The sequence below is a fragment of the Heterodontus francisci genome, chromosome 26 (genome assembly GCF_036365525.1).
Source record: "Heterodontus francisci isolate sHetFra1 chromosome 26, sHetFra1.hap1, whole genome shotgun sequence".
Classification (NCBI taxonomy): Eukaryota; Metazoa; Chordata; class Chondrichthyes; order Heterodontiformes; family Heterodontidae; genus Heterodontus; species Heterodontus francisci.
This window is the reverse complement of record NC_090396.1, coordinates 33,586,240-33,606,301: the sequence shown is the minus strand read 5'-3', so window position 1 is coordinate 33,606,301 and position 20,062 is coordinate 33,586,240. Positions and strand designations below refer to the sequence as shown.

The window sequence follows — 20,062 nt, the reverse complement described above, 5'->3', positions numbered from 1 at the left end:
AAAATTGCACTATTTTTCAACATGCTTTCTAGAAAGCTGATTTTAAAAATGGTGAGAATCAGGTGCATTCGAAATGCAACCAGTTATTTCACACCATAAGTTGATGGATTTAAACTAGACCGTACACTTAGAATTACATTCTGAAAAGAACAATATAGTTCGATGTAATAAGCACAGGCCTGAGTGATAAATTTTCCAGTAAGCAGAAGGCTTACTTCATGCAATATTTAAAGGACATTAAGTAGATTTAAGGAGGCAAAATAAGAAACAGACTGAAGAAAGTGACCAAACTCTGCCAATGCCAGCTGGATGAGGTTAACCAAATCAATCCTTTCAACTAGTCTCTGCTCTGTGCAAAGCATTCCAACTATTTAAATACTTGAGTTGATCCAATTTCCTGCAGTCTCTCAGCCATTATGTATTTTAATAGTCAAATATGTTATCAGATATTAGATAACTAATCTTACTGGCCTATGTGGCACACAGTATTTAATTCAGTGTAGATGAAAATGCACTGGATGTTAGAATTTTTCTAACTCTTCCAACATCATAAACCTATGTATGAAGTGGGAATAAAAATCCCTCCAACATATAGTAAACTTTCATCTGGGATGGCACGACTATTTTCCTTTATGTGTTCACTGCCATTTCACAGCTGTGTGGTACTCTACAAATAAAGAGAAACAGATGTTGTTCATTTTACAGCTATTTTATCAATAACATCTGTTCAACTACAAAGTATTAATACATTACTTTTTAAAAAAATGTTTTTCCCCAATACCTGTTTCTCCTTTATGTACATTCCCAGATTTCACACCTAATTTATGGCTGACAGGATAGGTGGATGCCTGCAGCCACCTTGAGGAAACAGAATTGTTTTAGGAAAACAAAAGCACAACAGCGAAGTTTCAGCAGGAGATTTGAATAGCATTGACTAATATTAAGCTGAGATACCTGTTTAGGTCTATGTACTCTGTAGATAAACATGTTGTTAAATCTGTGATTACAGTATAAAATGGTTTTAGTAGTAGAGGAATGGCATGTGTCTTGTCCAATGCACTAATCAATTAAAGCAGAAATTATCCATAAACCCTAGCACACACGTGCTTTCAATGCAACTTCCAACCCTCATGTTATGTCATCCATAATTCTGCCAAATAATGCCAATCTGATTCATTCCATGTGATATCAAGCAACGGCTGAAGGCACTGGATACTGCAAAGGCTATGGGCCCGGACTTCAAGGTTAGTTTGTATTTACTGAAGCACACTGAACACAACGTAAGGCTTACTTCCACAGCAAATGCCACTTACCAGTTGTTGTCACTAAGACTTGCCATCACTTCATCCAATACCTCTGCATCAATGACATCATCATATGTTAAAAGCATTTCATACAGCTGGCTGGCGGTTGTTTTCCTTATCTGTGCAAAAGATTAATTAGAAAACAACTGCCATGAAACACAAAACCATCACTGAAAAAGTCTGGCACTTCTGGGACACAGCAAATGATATAAAGTCACGTAAGCTATCATTCTGCTAAATTACATCAATTTACTAATATTCTCAGTTTTCACTTGAAAATCAAATAAGAGTGATTAAGTGCAATAATACTACATTTACAAGGATCACCAACATTGGATTCGCTTTACAGCCAGAGAAATAAAGGCCAGGATTTTACCAGCCCTCTGGAGACAGGCTGGGAGGCAGGAGGCCTCATAAAATGGTGGCAGGTGGTGTTGGGAGGGAAGACCGATATCATCCCCTCATCACCGGATACTCCCAGAAGTGGGAACAACAGTATCTTGGCGGCCGGCCACTGAATTCAATTAACTGGGCAATTAACAGCCATTTTATCATGTGGCTGGGATTTTATCGCCATAGGCACAGTCCTCTGCTGTGTGGGGTAACCACCAGATATACTGAAGTGGTCTCCCAACACCTTCCCGGTCTGGGGGGGGCGGGGAGGGGCCTTCCTTTCTGGCCACTCCATGGCTCACAGAGGTGCACCACCCAGTGGCAATGGCCATCCCTGCACCTCTGATGTCGCCACTGGAAGATTCACATTGAAAAAATTATTACCTGTCTTTCAGGGGCACCTCAACATGGAGGCACCCTCTCTTTCCCCCTGCAGCCTCAGCAGCAGCCACCTTAGTCTGTGTCTGCTGAGGCTGGTGAACTGCCAGCCTCCAATTGGGCTGGCAGCTCTGAGGCGGATGCCATCCTCAACTGGGCGACGGACTGATAATTGGCCGCCGCCAGTAATATCGTGCACACGGACTCGGGACCCGCTTTTGGTCAAGTGGCGGGACTTGCTTCCTGGAGGTAAAATTCAGCCCAAATACATTTTCGTAAATTCCTTTTTCCGCTATAAAATGTAACTACAATTATAATCCTTACTCTGTGATTAGCGGCAATTATTTGATTATTCATCACGAGCTGAAATAATCTGTTACATGGCTCATCCACTGAGTCATGTATTCAACCATTTCAGATGGTTTAGCACTGGACTGAACAAGATTCTAAGTATAGATGTCTAATGTGATATTGAATTACATAGAAATACATACAATATACAGTGTCATGGAACTGTTTTTCCTCCTCTGTTTACAAACAGTGAACCTTTAAGACTCTGTTTAAAAACAGTGTGCCTTTAAAAATGAAGGGGCAGTGTGCCAGCTGCATCTGTTTCCTAGGCCACAGCAGGAGAGTGAGAAGGTCACATGGTGTACTGTAACTTTTAACTGTGTAAAAACTGGCTAAAACCAGTCTGAACTGGATACAAACAAAGCATGCTGTACACTGAAAAGAAGCTATTTCTCAGCAGAGAAAATCTACATTGAGCTCAGACTGTGTTTGCCTAAGGAGTAATAAACCCCTGAAAAAGTACAATTTGCATTATTGGTAAACACAGGAAAGCAAACAAGTCAGAGGGGAGACAGCGGAAGTAAGTTTCAAGGGAGTAAGACCAGGATGGATAGCCTCTACTTTAATGCCAGGAGTATTACAGGTAAAACGGATGAGTTAAGGGCAAGGATTGACACGTGGAATTGTGATATAGTAGCCATCACAGAGACATGGTTGAGGGAGGGGCAGGATTGGCAGCTCAATATCCCGGTATATAGAATCTTCAGGCGAGACAGAGGAGGGGGTAAAAGAGGAGGGGGCATTGCAATATTAGTTAAGGAGTCAGTTACTGCAGTAAGGAGAGATGATATCTTAGAGGGGGCATCAAATGAAGCTTTATGGGTAGAGTTTAGGAATAAAAAAGGGACAGCCACATTGCTGGGTGTTTATTATAGACCCCCAGATAGTCAGCGGGAAACTGAGGAGCAAATAGGTGTGCAATTCGCAGGGGTGTGTAAAAACAATGATAGGGTAATTATATTAGGTGATTTCAACTTTCCCAAAAATTAATTGGGATAGTCATCGTGTTAAGGGCTTAGATGGAATGGAGTTCTTAAAATGTATACAGGAGAACTTTTTAGCTCAATATGTAGAGAATCCAACAAGGGAGGGTGCAGTGCTGGACCTAATTCTGGGGAATGAAGCCGGACAGGTGGTTGATGTGTTGGTGGGGGAACATTTTGGTGATAGTGACCATAACATGGTACAATTTAAGCTCGTTATGGAGAAAGAAATAGACAAGTTGCAAAAAAATGTTTTTGATTGGGGGAGAGCGAATTTTAGTAAAATAAGGCAGGATCTGGCCAAGGTAGACTGGAAAGAGTTACTTGTCGGGAAATCTACAGAAGAGCAGTGGGGGGCATTCAAAAAGGAAATGGGGAGGGTACAGGCCCAACATGTTCCCTCTAGGGTAATAGGTAGGAGCAACAAGCCCAGAGAACCATGGATGACCAGAAACATTCAGGGTACGATGAGAAGGAAAAGAGAGGCTTTTAACAAATACAAGGAGAGCAAATCAACAGAAGCATTAGTGGAGTACAGAAAGTGTAGGATGGAGCAAAGAGGGGATGTGAGAAAGCTCTGGCTGGTAAAAGCAGGGAAAATCCCAAGATATTCTATAAGTATATCAATGGGAAGAGGATAACCAGGGAAACAGTAGGACCCATTAGGGACCAAGGGGGAAATCTGTGGGTGGAGCCACAGGGTGTGGGTGTAGGCTGTTGAATGAATACTAATTCTCCTAAGAGAATGAGGATGTAGATATGGAACTGAGAGAGAGAGACTATGAGGTTCTTGAGCAAACTGCCATCGGGAGTGACAAGGTTTTGGAAGGCTTAAAAGTGGACAAATCTCCAGGTCCGGACGATTTGTGTCCTAGGATGCTGTGGGAGGCGAGGGTGGAGATTGCAGGGGCTCTGACCCGAATTTTTAATTCCTCTCTGGCCACAGGGGAGGTGCCAGAGGACTGGAGAACAGCTAATGTGGTCCCACTATTTAAGAAAGGTTGTAGAGATAAGCCAGAGAACTACAGACCAGTGAGTCTCACGTCAGTGGTAGGGAAACTATTGGAGAAAATTCTGAAGGAGAGAATCTATCTCCACTTGGAGAGGCAAAATTTGTTTAGGAATAGTGAGCATGGCTTTGTCAGAGGGAGGACATGCCTAACAAATTTGATTGAATTCTTTGAGCATGTGACCAGGTGTGTACATGAGGGTAGTGCAGTTGATGTAGTTTATATGGATTTCAGCAAAGCCTTTGACAAGGTTCCATTTGGGAGATTTATCAAGAAAGCAAATGCACATGGGATACAGGGTAACTTGATGAGGTGGATTCAAAATTGGCTTAGCTGTAGGAGACAGAGAGTGATGACAGACGGCTGTTTTAGTGACTGGAAGCAGTGTCCAGTGGCGTACCACAGGGATCTGTGCTGGGTTCCCTATTGTTTGTCATTTATATAAACAACATAGATGACTATGTGGGGGGTAGGATCAGTAAGTTCGCGGATGACACAAAGATTGGCCGAGTGGTTAACAGTGAGGTTGAGTGTCTTGGGTTACAGGAAGATATAGACGGGATAGTCAAATGGGAAGAAAAGTGGCAGATGGAATTTAACCCTGAAAAGTATGAGGTGATACACCTTGGAAGGAGTAATGTGACACGGAAGTATTCAATGAATGGCCTGACACTGGGAAGTTCCGAGGAACAAAGGGACCTTGGCGTGTTTATCCATAGATCTCTGAAGGCAGAAGGGCAGGTTAATAGGGTGGTGAAAAAGGCATATGGGACACTTGCCTTTATCAATCGAGGCATAGATTACAAAAGCAGGGAGGTCATGTTGGAGTTGTATAGAACTTTGGTAAGGCCACAGCTGGAGTACTGTGTGCAATTCTTGTCGCCACATTACAGGAAGGATGTGATTGCATTGGAGGAGGTGCAGAGGCGAGTCACCAGGATGTTGCCTGGGATGGAACATTTAAGCTATGAAGAGAGGTTGGATAGGCTTGGGTTGTTTTCGCTGGAGCAGGGAAGACTGAAGGGTGACCTGATTGAGGTGTACAAGATTATGAGGGGCATGGACAGGGTGGATAGGGAGCAGCTGTTCCCCTCAGCTGAAGGGTCAGTTACGAGGGGACACAAGTTTAAGGTGAGGGGCAGGAGGTTTAAGGGGGATTTGAGGAAGAATCTTTTTACCCAGAGGGTGATGATGGTCTGGAATGCACTGCCTGGGAGGGTGGTAGAGGCGGGTTGCCTCACATCCTTTAAAAAGTACCTGGACGAGCACTTGGCACGTCATAATATACAAGGCTATGGGCCAAGTGCTGGCAAATAGGATTAGGTAGACAGGTCAGGTGTCTTTAATGCATCGGTGCAGACTCGATGGGCCGAAGGGCCTCTTCTGCACTGTATTATTCTGTGATTGGAGGTAGTAAAATTCCGTTTTACTTTGAAACTCTAAGAAGTCTGCTACAGAAGTAACTCTCTCTACTGTCTATTTGTGTTTACTGGAATTCTCAGTAAAGTTTTACCAAAAGACTGCCTATTTTAAAATCCAAGTAGACCTATTGCTGTGCATCTTGTTGAAGGAACTGTGTGACGCCTGCTGCAGCTGAAATATTTTGAATGCCTATCTATTAAAAACTGTTTTGTTGAATTCACCCGGAGACTTGGAGTGGCATCTGATTACTCTATTCTGGGACACCTCATCAACCAGTAACATAACTTACCAGGACTTACAACCCAGCTACTTATTTTATTCCTAAGAAACACTGTTTTTTAAAACCAGTTAACCATTGCTGGTTTTTGAATGTATGCGTGTGTGCATGGGGAGGCTTAGGTTAAATAAGAAGTTTTAAGGTCTTTAGACATTGGTTTAACTTAATAGTGTTTAAGATTTCATTTTTAATAAATAGTTAATTTGTTGTTGTCTAAAGATACCTGGTTTGGTGTATTTTATACTGGGGGTTAATGAAGTTTTAGATTCTCCTATAAGTGGAAACATTCTCTCCACATCAAATCTCAAGCCCACTCACAGCTTTAAAGACCTCTATCAGGTCACCTATAAGTCTTTTTTCTAAAGAGAAAAGCCCCAACCTGCTCAATCCTTTTTTTGCACTTTCTCCAGTGCTTCTATGTCCTTTTTACAGTTTGCAGACAAGAACTGTGCACAATACTCTAAGTATGGCCTGACCAGGGTCACTTTTGAATTCTATATTAGCATTTTTAATTGCTTTGATGATCTGAGATGTCACTTTTAATGATTTGTTCACATTTATCCTTAGATCCCTTTGCTCTTCTACCCCATTCAGTTTCTTATATTGTAAGGTATAGGCGATATTTCTATATTTCCTCACACTTTGCCATTTAACGGCCCGACTGCAACTTTTCTACTGTTTTCCTGTATTATGTTGCATTCTTCCTCAGTGTTAGCTATACCCCATCAAGTTTGGTAGCATTGGCAATTTTGATATTGAGTTACTTGTTCCCAAGTGCAAATTATTAATGTAAATAATGAATAACCGTTGTCCCAGCACTGATTCTTGGGGGAAACACTGCTTTCTAACTTCCCCCAACCTGAATAATTACCCTTTAACCCTACTCTCTGCTTTCTATCTTTTAGTCAGTTTGTTATCCATTCAGCTATCTGTCCCTTGCTCACCGTGCCCTAACCTTTGTTATAAGTTTACCATGTGGTACCTTGTCAAAGGCCTTTCGAAAATCCAACTGTACGACATATAATTGATGTTGATTTGATTAGTCTATTCAGAAACTGATCATTGACGTTACTTGCTTCCTACTTCAGTCCATGCTGAATATCAACAGGACAGTGGTAGAGCTTAAAGTGGGGGGAGACCATGATCAGCCCTTAAACAAAAAATTTATAGAGCATTTTTGTAATGGGATCTGTTTGATTTTCATCATTCCAGCACACCTGCTCCTCAGAATTAGTTAATGGCAGGAGCCTTGTAATTAGGGTTGTTTCAATAACTAATTCCTAAAGGAAAAGTACATTTGCAGTTGCTTACATATGGATAAATACTTTCAAATTCTAATGAATTCACTTCCTGTTTAATGCCAGACGAGAATCAGCTTTGAAGTCAAATAATTTATGCATCTAAAAACCTACACATTCACAAAAAATGTGCAACATGTTTAACATATGTGCTCTTTAACATTTCTTTTTAAAACATTGCAACTTTTACATTTTTTGATCTGGAGACCACCCTGGTTTAATTTCACTATTTTACAATGGAAGCTTTCAAAAAGGACATGGAGAAGACATAATTTTTATTCCAGTTTTAACTGGACACAAGCATTGCAATTCTTACAAAAATTTGTAAAACTGAAACTACAAATATCTAAAAATACATAGCCATTGCACAGGAGGTACACCCACAGAAAATTCCACTGAGTCAGTCATATGTTTTAAAATATGCTTCAGCTTGCTGTTTATTTTCGACAGTATGAGTAGCAAATATGGGTGCAATGATCTAGATGACATAGTTCATTACCAAATAAATTGAAATAAAAACTTTAAATTTTTCAATGTATTTATTGACTCAGTTGTTTCCTTCACTGCAGAAGTCTGCTTCAGAAAATACAACTGGACTCTTTCCAATGACCACATGGCTGTTAACAGCTGTTAGAGCAGCTATGGCCAATGAAACAATGTATCATCTCTCTTCTATAAAGCTGTTAAATCCCTGTCTGAGCTCTGATGCATTTACTATCCTTATGCTTGTTCAGGGGTTATGATCACCCTTAAGTGTTTGTCGTCAACATGGCAACCTTCCATTATAGCTTGAAGCAAAGCATTAACTGATGCAGAAGTAATGTTCTGTTACTTCCACAAAAGTAATTTATAAGTTCAGAGAAGTACCTTTGGGCAGCGTTATGCATTTTCACTGGTCACGCTTTTAGCACTTCCAGAGGCAGTTTGGGCTGTTTTGCTCAATTTCTCCTTACAGAAACAGCAGCTTTGCGTGTATTGCACGATACATAAATACTGGAGAATTACATCACATTGACATAAATAACTAATGTCATGCTCCAGCAATTTTAATATAATTTATTAATGTACCCAAACAGAAGATTATTTTCACTTTGGTGTGAACTGAACAATGCATGTATGATAACTGTGAGAGTGTCAATGCATCTGCCAAAGAAACCTCATGCAGCCTGTAGTTTTTTACATGGTTCATCACATGGAAAAGCTGTAGAATGGCAAGCCTCTATCACACACTGTTAGTTCTTAAGACATTAAATAAATTAGTGAGTGCTTACTATTGGGAACGGGTAGCATAACAGGAGCAACAGCTGGAAGAGAACATTCTTTCTGACTTCACCTTGGAACTGAATAAGACCACAGAACCTGCAAGACAAGCCAAATCAAAGTATATATAGTTACACAAAAGTATAAATTTCAACTAGAATGTTTGTTTATGTAAGTGCTATAAGCACAATTCTTCACAATGTAAAACACCTGAAGGACTAGTGTGAGAAGTGACAGATTGTAAGTAAAGCATAAATTTTTCACATTTGCCAACATCACCAATACCATTATTTATTGCTGGAACAGTTTTCTGGAAATGATACTGTCAAGTACCAGGAACTTAAGTCATCTAGAGTAGCTTTTGTCTCCTGCACAGAAAGGCACCATTGTGCATCTCATCACAGCCTGAGATCCTAAAACTTCAGAAAATTTTACAAATTGCAATGCTAATGCTAAAGAAGGTTCTTCAAATGAGGCCATATGGGTAGAACTTAAAAACAAAAAGGGGGCAATCACTTGGCTGGGAGTGTACTACAGGCCTCCAAATAGTCAGGGAGAGATAGAGGAGCAGATATGTAGACAAATCTCAGAGGTGCAAAAATAGTAGGGTAATAATAGTTGGAGATTTCAACTTCCCCAATATTAACTCGGATAGTCTTTGTACAAAAGGCTTAAAGGGGGAGGAATTCTTAAAATGCATACAGGAGAGCTTTTTGAGCCAGCACACAGAAAGTGCAACAAGAGAAGGGGCGGTACTGGACCTAATCCGAGGGAATGAAACCAGACAAGTGGTCGAAGTGTCAGTGGGGGTGCATTTTGGGGATAGTGACCATAACTCTAAGATTTAAGGTAGTTATGGAAAAGGACAAAGATGGACTGGAAATAAAGGTACTGAATTGGGGGAAGGCCGATTTCAATATGATAAAACAGGATCTGACCAAAGTGGACTGGGAGCAGCTACTTGTAGGAAGGTCTCTGTCAGACCAGTGGGAGTCATTCAAAAAGGAAATAGTGAGAGTTCAGGGCCAACATATTCCCGTAAAGGTGAAGGGTAGGACCAACATGTCCAGGAAACCCTGGATGCCAAGGGATATAGAGGATTGGATAAGGAAACAAAAAGGAGGCTTATGGCAGATTCAGAGGGTTGAAAACAGCAGAGGCCCTAGAGGAGTATAGAAAGTGTAGGGGAGTACTTAAAAAAGTAATTAGGAGAGCCAAGAGGGGGCATGGAAAAACACTGGTGGGGGCAAGATAAAGGAAAATCCCAAGGTGTTTTATAAGTATATTAAGGGCAAGAGGATAACCAGGGAAAGAGTAGGGCCCATTAGGGACCAAAGCGGCAATCTGTATGTGGAGCCGGAGGACGGAAGGGAGGTTTTAAAAGATTAATTTTCATCTGTGTTCACTATGGAGAAGGTCGATGTAGGTACAGAGATCAGGAAGGGGGATTGTGATATACTCTAACAAATTAGCATTGAAAGGGAGAAGGTATGAACGGTTTTAGCAGCTGAAAAGTGGATAAATCCCTAGGCCCAGATGAGATGTATCCCAGATTGTTATGTGAGGCAAGGGAGGAGATAGAAGGGGCTCTGACACAATTTTTCAAATCCTCTCTGGCCACAGGAGAAGTGCCGGAGGACCGGAAGACAGTGAATGTGGTACCATTATTCAAGAAGGGTAGCGGGGATAAACCAGGGAATTACAGGCCGGTGAGTCTAACATCAGTGGTAGGGAAACTATTGGAAAAATATTGTGAGGGACAGGATTAATCTCCACTTGGAGAGGCAGAGATTAATCAAGGATAGTCAGCATGGCTTTGTCAGGGGGAGATCATGACTAACAAATTTGAGTGAATTTTTCGAGGAGGTGACTAGATGCGTAGATGAGGGTAAAGCAGTTGATGTAGTCTACATGGACTTCAGTAAGGCTTTTGAGAAGGTCCCACATGGGAGATTGGTTAAGAAGGTAAGAGCCCATGGGATCCAGGGCAATTTGGCAAATTGGATCCAATATTGACTTAGTGGCAGGAGGCAGACGGTGATGGTTGAGGGTTGTTTTTGCGATTGCAAGCCTGTGACCAGTGGTGTACCGCAGGGATCGGTGCTGGGACCCTTGCTGTTTATAGTGTACATTAATAATTTAGACGCGAATATAGGAGGTATGATCACTAAGTTCGCAGATGACATGAAAATTAGTGGTGTCGTAAATAGTGAGGAGGAAAGCCATAGATTACAGGACAATATTGATGGGCTGGTAAGATGGGCAGAGCAGTGGCAAATGGAATTTAATGCTGAGAAGTCTGAGGTGGTGCATTTTGGGAGAACTAGCAAGGCAAGGGAATATGCAATGGGTGGTAGGACCCTCGGAAGTACAGAGGGACCTTGGTGTACTTGTCCATAGATCACCGAAGGCAGCAGCACAGGTAGATAAGGTGGTTAGGAAGGCATATGGGATACTTACCTTTATTAACTGAGGCATAGAATATAACAGCAGGGAGGTTATGATGGAGCTGTATAAAACGCTAGTTAGCCCACAGTTGGAGTACTGTGTACAGTTTTGGTCGCCACACTATAGGAAGGATGAGATTGCACTGGAGAGGGTGCAGAGGAGATTCACCAGGATGTTGCCTGGGCTGCAGCATTTCAGCTATGAAGAGAGACTGGCTAGGCTACGGTTGTTTTCCTTAGAGCACAGAAGGCTGAGGAGAGAGCATTTGAGGAAACATTGTTTCACCCAGAGGGTGGTTGGAATCTGGAACACATTGCCTGAATGGGTGGTAAAGGCAGGAACCCTCACAACATTTAAGAAGTATTTAGATGAGCAATTGAAACGCCATAGCATACAAGGCTACGGGCCAAGTGCTGGAAAATGGGATTAGTATAGATAGGTGCTTGATGGCTGGGACGGACACGATGGGCCGAACTGCCTGTTTATGTGCTATATAACTCTATGACTCTATCTTATTATAGTCAGTGCACAATATTTTATATGAAATATTTATTATTTAAATATAGCAAAACTTCAAATGCATCTAAAGAAAATCAGAATTCAGAAGAGGATTGGAACATGATTTTCAAAAATTAAACAGCACACTTGGCCTGTGAAACTAATTGACACTCTAGATCAATACCAGATTTTGCTTGTGACAACTTTCTTATGGCTTTAATGTTATTATCGCTCTCTATCCCTCAAAGCTTTTGAATCTTTTTATAGCTTCCTAAACTGCTGTAACACTTTTTTCACCAATCCTTTCGCGATATCTTTAATCCTCTTCAACACTACCACCACTCTATCGGAAAAATGCAAAAGAAGAGAAAATATGACGACATTATTCCAACTAGGATGAGCTGATCACTTTAGTAAGGAATAAACTGCAAAAAGCAATGCGTTGTCAACTTCACGGTCAGCATTGCATGTTGACACAACACATAATGTATGATAAGATTTTAAAAATGCAGATAAAATACATTTATTTCTTGATCTAATTTATATTATTAAAATACTGTTTTTGGTCACTAACTCGCATACTGTAGTTCATTCATGTGTTCTTTAAAGTACAATTAAAAATTCTTAAAATCGCCAGTTCCCTCAACTTCACAACAAAGCTCTACAAACATTGTCAGATGATATGTGAATATGCTATTTTGGATTATGCTTTGCGCCAGATCACAAATCTACATTAACATAAAGGCATGAAGTTTACGTAAAAACACAAGAAAAAATCGCAACCAAGCTTTTTTTCTTAATAAGGAACTCCCACATAGCAATCTAGTTCTTGCATTGGAGGGTTTTCAGAGGAGGATGGACAATGATCTTTTCCTTCCCTCCTTGTCGCTTCTCTCTCCCCATAGGTTCATAAATATCTTCAAATATTTTCATATCACTTAATTTGGTATAATCAGTAGCTAATTGTTAGCTTCAGTCATTCAGCTAGCATATGCTCCAACGGCCATGCAACGCTGCCTGACATCGCTTTTGGTTATCTATCATGCGTCTCTTCAATCATGCTTTACATATTATTAATTAATGTTGGCATTTAAATCAGGAATACAGAATCAGTTTTTTTGGAATACCGGTCAATTTTTGCCAGCCTGAGGTACAAATAGTTAATTAACTTTATTGACAGCGGTGCAGAAATATAGCTTTCAAGAAAAGTAGCCTACTGGTTTTACTTTCCCACGGGAAATTTGCATGTTGAAAAATGAGGCCTATTCTGAACTTGTGCGAACAAGTTCTGGGGTTTCTCTTCACCCATTCTGTCACTAATATTGTTAATTATGTACTAACAACCTGTGACATGAGTAATGTTAAAACTGTAATGCTACACTGCTGCTGTCTGTTGGAAAGAAAGTAATTTCAGTCCTGCAAGCAACATTGTATTTCTTTGATCTTCACCTCTGTTTTATATTACTAATGTTGTGCACATCCAATGAAATATATGTCAGGGTTCCTTATTAATCTCTAACACATATATCTGCGAATGTATAAAACAATGGAAGTCAAACAAGGTAAAAATGCCCTAAGTGGGGCGTAACATTCAGCCCTTATGTTGGCATGAGCTGCTAGGTACTTACTTTATACGTAGCATGTTTGGCTGATTTTAACATTTTTGTCTACTCCTGTCTTTACCATGATATTAGCAGCATGATGGCTCAAAATGGAATTCATTGGAGCATACTCAGGTTAGTGCACTAAATTCTGAACTTTGAGAATGGAGTATAAATTACAAATTTCTTTGGCGTTTGCTCTTCTCCCAACAAAAACAGTTTACAAATTCAAGTCAAATTAACTAGGGAACAGCGCCTGGAGGTGCTCATGGTGAGGGGAGATTGCTCCTCATGTTCTCTGCTTCATCAACCAAGGAATAGCACTGTTGAAAAAATCTTTCAAGACGTCTACCTTCTTGTCCAAGAAGGGCAATGTGTCTGAGAGGCTAGCTCAGGGGTGGGGCAGGGGAAATATGTTGATGTAGTATCACCGCAGACTTTATTATAGCATCATTTTTAGTGTATGTCATCAAAACACAATCAATTTTTAAACAAATAATTTTTTTTCACAAGCAACCACCTTCAAATATTTACATTTAAAAGTATACATATTTAAATAATCAAAATATTAAACAGAAAAGTAGTCGTTAATTTGATGAAGTGATTAAAACAGGAGAGGAAAGACAAAATCAATATGAATGGCAGAGATATGGATATCACTCTTGCAAAAATTATTGAAGATTCTTTTTGTTTACTGTTCCAAGTTCTGTGCAGAAAAATCTGTGCAGGTTAGATTTTCATGAACTGACAACTGCAGATTACAAGAATTACTCAATAACAGGGCATAGCTTTCAAGATGAAGATATACAATTCAGATCAGTGCATGGCTTGATTAAAAATGCAACAAAAAGTTTGTCAAATTCTTCTTCCCTGTAGAGAACACATCTTTTTTTATTAAAACATTCTCTAAATTAAAATAAAGAGATCTTATCATTGCTCAGTCAGAATGATCAGATTAAGGCAGCTTTGTGGATAGAGACCAATTAGCAAACATCACAGGCACTGAATATGGCAGTGAAAACAAAGCCCTTTCTGTGCTCATTGTAAAATTGGAAACCTTTGACTCACTATAGGACCAATGCCAACTTGCCTGTAACTACAATGGTAGAAAAGTTGATCAGAAATATTAATGCAGTTGACATGGAGAGTCTTAACAAAACCCTAGATTCTTTGCCTTCTTCAACAGCTCTTGATCGATTTATATATTGTGTAAGGAAACGAACATCATGGGATAGGACGTCAGAAATGCTCCATCCATCAATATTGGCGACCACGCTCTGCAAGTGGTTCAAGAGTTCACCTACCTAGGCTCGACTATCACCAGTAACCTGTCTCTAGATGCAGAAATCAACAAGCGCATGGGAAAGGCTTCCACTGCAATGTCCAGACTGGCCAAGAGAGTGTGGGAAAGTGGCGCACTGACACGGAACACAAAAGTCCGAGTGTATTAAGCCTGTGTCCTCAGTACCTTGCTCTATGGCAGCGAGGCCTGGACAACGTATGCCAGCCAAGAGCGACGTCTCAATTCATTCCATCTTCGCTGCCTCCGGAGAATACTTGGCATCAGGTGGCAGGACCGTATCTCCAACACAGAAGTCCTCGAGGCGGCCAACACCCCCAGCTTATACACACTACTGAGTCAGCAGTGCTTGAGATGGCTTGGCCATGTGAGCCGCATGGAAGATGGCAGGATCCCCAAGGACACATTGTACAGCGAGCTCGCCACTGGTATCAGACCCACCGGCCGACCATGTCTCCGCTTTAAAGACGTCTGCAAACGCGACATGAAGTCCTGTGACATTGATCACAAGTCGTGGGAGTCAGTTGCCAGCGTTCGCCAGAGCTGGCGGACAGCCATAAAGGCAGGGCTAAAGTGTGGCGAGTCAAAGAGACTTAGCAGTTGGCAGGAAAAAAGACAGAAGCGCAAGGGGAGAGCCAACTGTGTAACAGCCCCGACAAACAAATTTTTCTGCAGCACCTGTGGAAGAGCCTGTCACTCTAGAATGAGCCTTTATAGCCACTCCCGACGCTGCTCCACACACCACTGACCACCTCCAGGCGCTTACCCATTATCTCTCGAGATAAGGAGGCCAAAGAGGAAGTTTAAATTAACTCACAAGTGGTCAGGTCAACAAATATCAATCACATAGGTGCTGTATAACACTTCCCCACCACTCACTCACTGGGTCTCACCAAGCTACCCACTAATCCTGATTATGAAGGCTCTTATCAACAGAGGTGAGTAAATGGCTGTTAGCGGTGTACAAAAGTGATTTCTGTTTGAATTTTCCTGCCTCCAAATAATGAAAAGCTTTGCTGTAAACTAGCACCACAAATGCCAGCTGAGATGTTAACTCAATGTCTGAAGCATCATAGATGCTCTTCTCATTTCGCAGGCAAGTGCAACATGTTGTTAAGGTATTCACCGTTTATTTAGTTTCACAGTATTTTATTAGTTTCTGCACCATTCAGAGTTAACGTTTCAGTCTGTGACCTTTCATCACTGTTGCCAGTTCTGATGAAAGGCCACAGACCTGAAACGTTAACTTTGCTTCTCTCTCCACAGATGCTGCCAGAGCTGCTGAGTATTTCAAGCACTTTTTGTTTCTATTATCAAAAAATACAATGGATGCCTGGATCTACTCACACTGAAATGCTAGCTCGAAGTTTCTGGACGTCTTTGGATTTCCGGATTTCCTCCTTGCAGAGGAAAAGCAACTCTTTAGCATAGAAGTGACTGAGAAACAAGCAGAAACAAAACATCAAACATGTGCGGAAACTGTATTTATGCTATCTTCTACTGTGCTCTGGAGGATATTTTCAGTCATAGATGTCTGATTGCTGCGATTTTTCCTTTTGTCAGTTTTGATCCATAATAAATAGAAAGTTACTCATAAGCAATCCTTGCCCTTACATAATACTTTCCACAAAGCACCACACTGATTACTACAGTTAACCAAATTCTAGTTTCTTAACACGAGTGCCCTGAAGCTGGCTATCTTTACAATTGTGCACGTGGGAAATAACTATAAAGAACACTGAAGTGTTAAGTGTCCATCCATTTATTTTAAAAGAAAAATTTGTAAAATAAATGGAAATGCAAAAAATGAATAAATGGCAGAAAATGTTCACAAACTCTTCCCAAAAGCAAATTTTGTTCACTTTGAACTGAACATTCATGTATACGAATAACCTGCTTGCATCTTCATGCGAGAGGACACACATACTTCTGAGCATCAAGTTGCGTAGGGGAAGGAGAAGGGCGGGTGTAGGAGGTCAAGAGGAATAGTATCCAAAATCGATTTGCTCCAAGGCACCCAAATACAATTTAGGTCCATATACATTGCCACACAATGATCATATTAATAATAAATTACACTTCTCAAGCACAAGCAAACAAAGCATTGCAGCTTCCAGAAGGATTTAAGAAGCTGAACAGTGAGCTATGGCTTATAAAATAAACCATGGTGTAACGGCAGACCATATAAGCTATTGGACAGTAGAGGAAAGCCAGTTTCAAGTCACAAATTGATCTATTTTGCATTAAGACAGACTTTATAAATTGCTGCTCTGACTTCATACTACAGGTTGAGGTTTGCCAACTGAAGTGATTAAAAAAAATTATAAATAAAATTATTGCCAGGAATTCCCCTGATAGCCCAGTGGGTTAAATCACCATGTGGTATGGTGCTGAACTATGTACAGAAGGTAACTCTTAGATTCAATCCCTGCTCTGAGATGAGCTCGCTGCTGTGGTGGTGGGGCTGCCATAATTGGCCTGTGCAAATCTGAGGAGAGAAAAATACTATGTGCACTTTTGACAGTTACTTAGCTTGAATATTAACAGTTGTGAGTAATACAGCTATACTAATACATTGCACAGTTAGACAGCCATGAATGTCCATGTCTTTATACAGATTTTTTTTAAAAATCAATCACCACAGGTAACTAACCAGTGATTTTTTATTGGGAAAGTGCATGTGTGTGATATTGGATGAGGAGAGGACTTAACTTGGCAGTGCAGAACACTCACAGCCCAGACATATTTACAAACATATATAAACATATAAACATATATACTCCTCCTGAAGTCCCCAGCATCACAGATGCCAGACTTCAGCCAATTCGATTCACTCCGCGTGATGTCAAGAAACGACTGAAGGCACTAGATACTGCAAAAGCTATGGGCCCTGACAATATTCCGGCAACAGTACTGAAAACTTGTGCTTCAGAACTTGCCGTGCCCTTAGCCAAGCTGTTCCAGTACAGCTACAACACTGGTATCTACCCTGCAATGTGGAAAACTGCCCAGGTATGTCCTGTACACAAAAAGCAGGACAAATCCAACCCGGCCAATTACCGCCCCAATAGCCTACTCTCTATCATCAGTAAAGTGATGCAAGGCGTCATCAACAATGCCATCAAGCGGCACTTGCTTCGCAATAACCTGCTCAGTGACGCTCAGTTTGGGTTCCACCAGGGCCACTCAGCTCCTGACCTCATTACAGCCTTGGTTCAAACATGGACGAAAGAGCTGAACTCAAGAGGTGAGGCGAGAGTGACTGCCCTTGACATCAAGGCAGCATTTGACCGTGTATGGCATCAAGGAGCCCTAGCAAAACTGAGGTCAATGGGAATCAGGGGGAAAACCCTCCGCTGGCTGGAGTCATACCTAGCGCAAAGGAAGATGGTTGTGGTTGTTGGAGGTCAATCAGCTGAGCTCCAGGACATCACTGCAGGAGTTCCTCAGGGTAGTGCCCGAGGCCCAACCATCTTCAGCTGCTTCATCAATGACCTTCCTTCAATCATAAGGTCAGAAGTGGGGATGTTCGCTGATGATTGCACAATGTTCAGCACCATTCGTGACTCCTCAAATACTGAAGCAGTCCGTGTAGAAATACAGTAAGACCGGGACAATATCCAGGCTTGGGCTGATAAGTGGCAAGTAACATTTGCGCCACACAAGTACCAGGCAATGACCATCTCCAACAAGAGAGAATCTAACCATCTCCCCTTGACATTCAACGGCATTACACTCGCTGAATCCCCTACTATCAACATCCTAAGGGCTACCATTGACCAGAAACTGAACTGGAGTAGCCATATAAATACCGTGGCTACAAGAGCAGGTCAGAGGCTAGGAATCCTGAGGCGAGTAACTCACCTCCTGACTTCCCAAAGCTTGTCCGCCATCTGCAAGGCACAAGTCAGGAGTGTGATGGAATACTCTCCACTTGCCTGGATGGGTGCAGCTCCAACAATACTCAAGAAGCTCGACACCATCCAGGACAAAGCAGCCCGCTTGATTGGCACCCTATCCACAATCATTCACTCCCTCCACCACCGACACACAGTGCCAGCAGTGTGTACCATCTACAAGATGCACTGCCGCAATGCACCAAGGCTCCTTAGACAGCACCTTCCAAACCCGCAAACTCTATCAACTAGAAGGACAAGGGCAGCAAATACATGGGACCACCACCAGCTGCAAGTTCCCCTCCAAGTCACACACCATCCTGACTTGGAACTATATTGCCATTCCTTCACTGTCGCTGGGTCAAAATCCTGGAACTCCCTTCCTAACAGCACTGTGGGTATACCTACCCCAATTGGACTGCAGCGGTTCAAGAAGGCAGCTCACCACCACCTTCTCAAGGGCAATTAGGGATGGGCAATAAATGCTGGCCTGGCCAGTGATGCCTACATCCCATGAATGAATTTTAAAAAAATAAAGAAGGGTTACTTGGAAGAGGTGATAGAGAGATGCATATGCCCAGGGACCATATACCAGCTTGAGGGAAGTACTGCAGGAAAAGAGATGGGAAAATTAGAGGAAACAATTGTTTTGTGAATCATATTGCAATGGACATAGGCACAGCGTGTACTATTACAGGCCTGAAGCTCAGGAAAAGCAGAATACATTATTTGTCATTAAGTATCATCTTGTTGTGAGAGAGGGGGTAAGAGATTTTTTTTGCCTCCCTTTCCGTCAACACCATTCCCCACAATTTACTTCTCTTTTTTCTCTTCCCTCTCATAAGATGTTACATCATGCTGGCATACAATTGCATGGATCCCAATAACCCTCCAGTACCTCAATCAAGTAGCCATTCTTCATGTGTAAACATAGCCACTGACTGTCTGAAGACTATTTAATAGTATGGAACATCAGGTGAATCCAATTCAGTCCTCACCTGATATCCATGCCAGTGTATTTCCCTGCAGTGATTCGGAGTGATGAGGATTGAGCCCTAATGTTTTGAGACCAACTGCATTGCCTTAATGGAGATCAGCTAACTTGGAATAGACCATGAAGTAAACTGGGAACCTCCTTCATTTGTATGTACTGGTACACATTGGGAGGTGCATTTATCTACAAGGCCTACAGAGCGGAAAGGGATAGATTTTAAAAAAGGAAAATATCAGTAGGAAGAAAAATCAGCAAATAAAAGATAAAGATTGATAAGCAAAATAACAAAAAATAGTGATAGAAAAAGGAAAACATTTTAAAGTGAGTAGTCTGGGTATGATAAACTGATCAAGAATACTGAGTAAAAGGAAGCAGGACTGAAGGAGTGAAAAAAAGGCAATTCCATGGGAGACATAGATTAATAAAAAGAACAAACTTGCATTTATAGAACACCTTTCACATCCTCAGAGCATCCCAAATAGAAAAGTGTCCACACATTTGCATTCTTTTCTACAAAATTATAATAATTCAACAGCATCTGCAAATGCAACTTAACAGTTGATTTTCTTTCGTCAACCTATTTTAACATTTCTCTCATGCGTAACAATTCTTTCCTGTGCCACTCTCCTATAATTAGCAAGGTAAGTAA

At 41.3% G+C, this 20,062-nt stretch overlaps 1 protein-coding gene across 2 annotated transcripts in view; it reads right to left on the bottom strand.

Annotated features, from left to right (window-relative positions):
* Positions 1–20,062, bottom strand: part of tbcd (tubulin folding cofactor D) — a 370,097-nt gene that overhangs the window by 3,515 nt on the left and 346,520 nt on the right. For both annotated transcript variants that reach the window (XM_068057991.1, XM_068057992.1), the window contains exons 35-37: positions 15,871–15,960; positions 8,688–8,775; positions 1,314–1,423 (exon numbers count right to left, since the gene is read on the bottom strand). In XM_068057991.1, the coding sequence (XP_067914092.1) occupies positions 1,314–1,423; positions 8,688–8,775; positions 15,871–15,960 (288 nt within the window). The remainder of the gene's footprint in view (positions 1–1,313; positions 1,424–8,687; positions 8,776–15,870; positions 15,961–20,062) is intronic.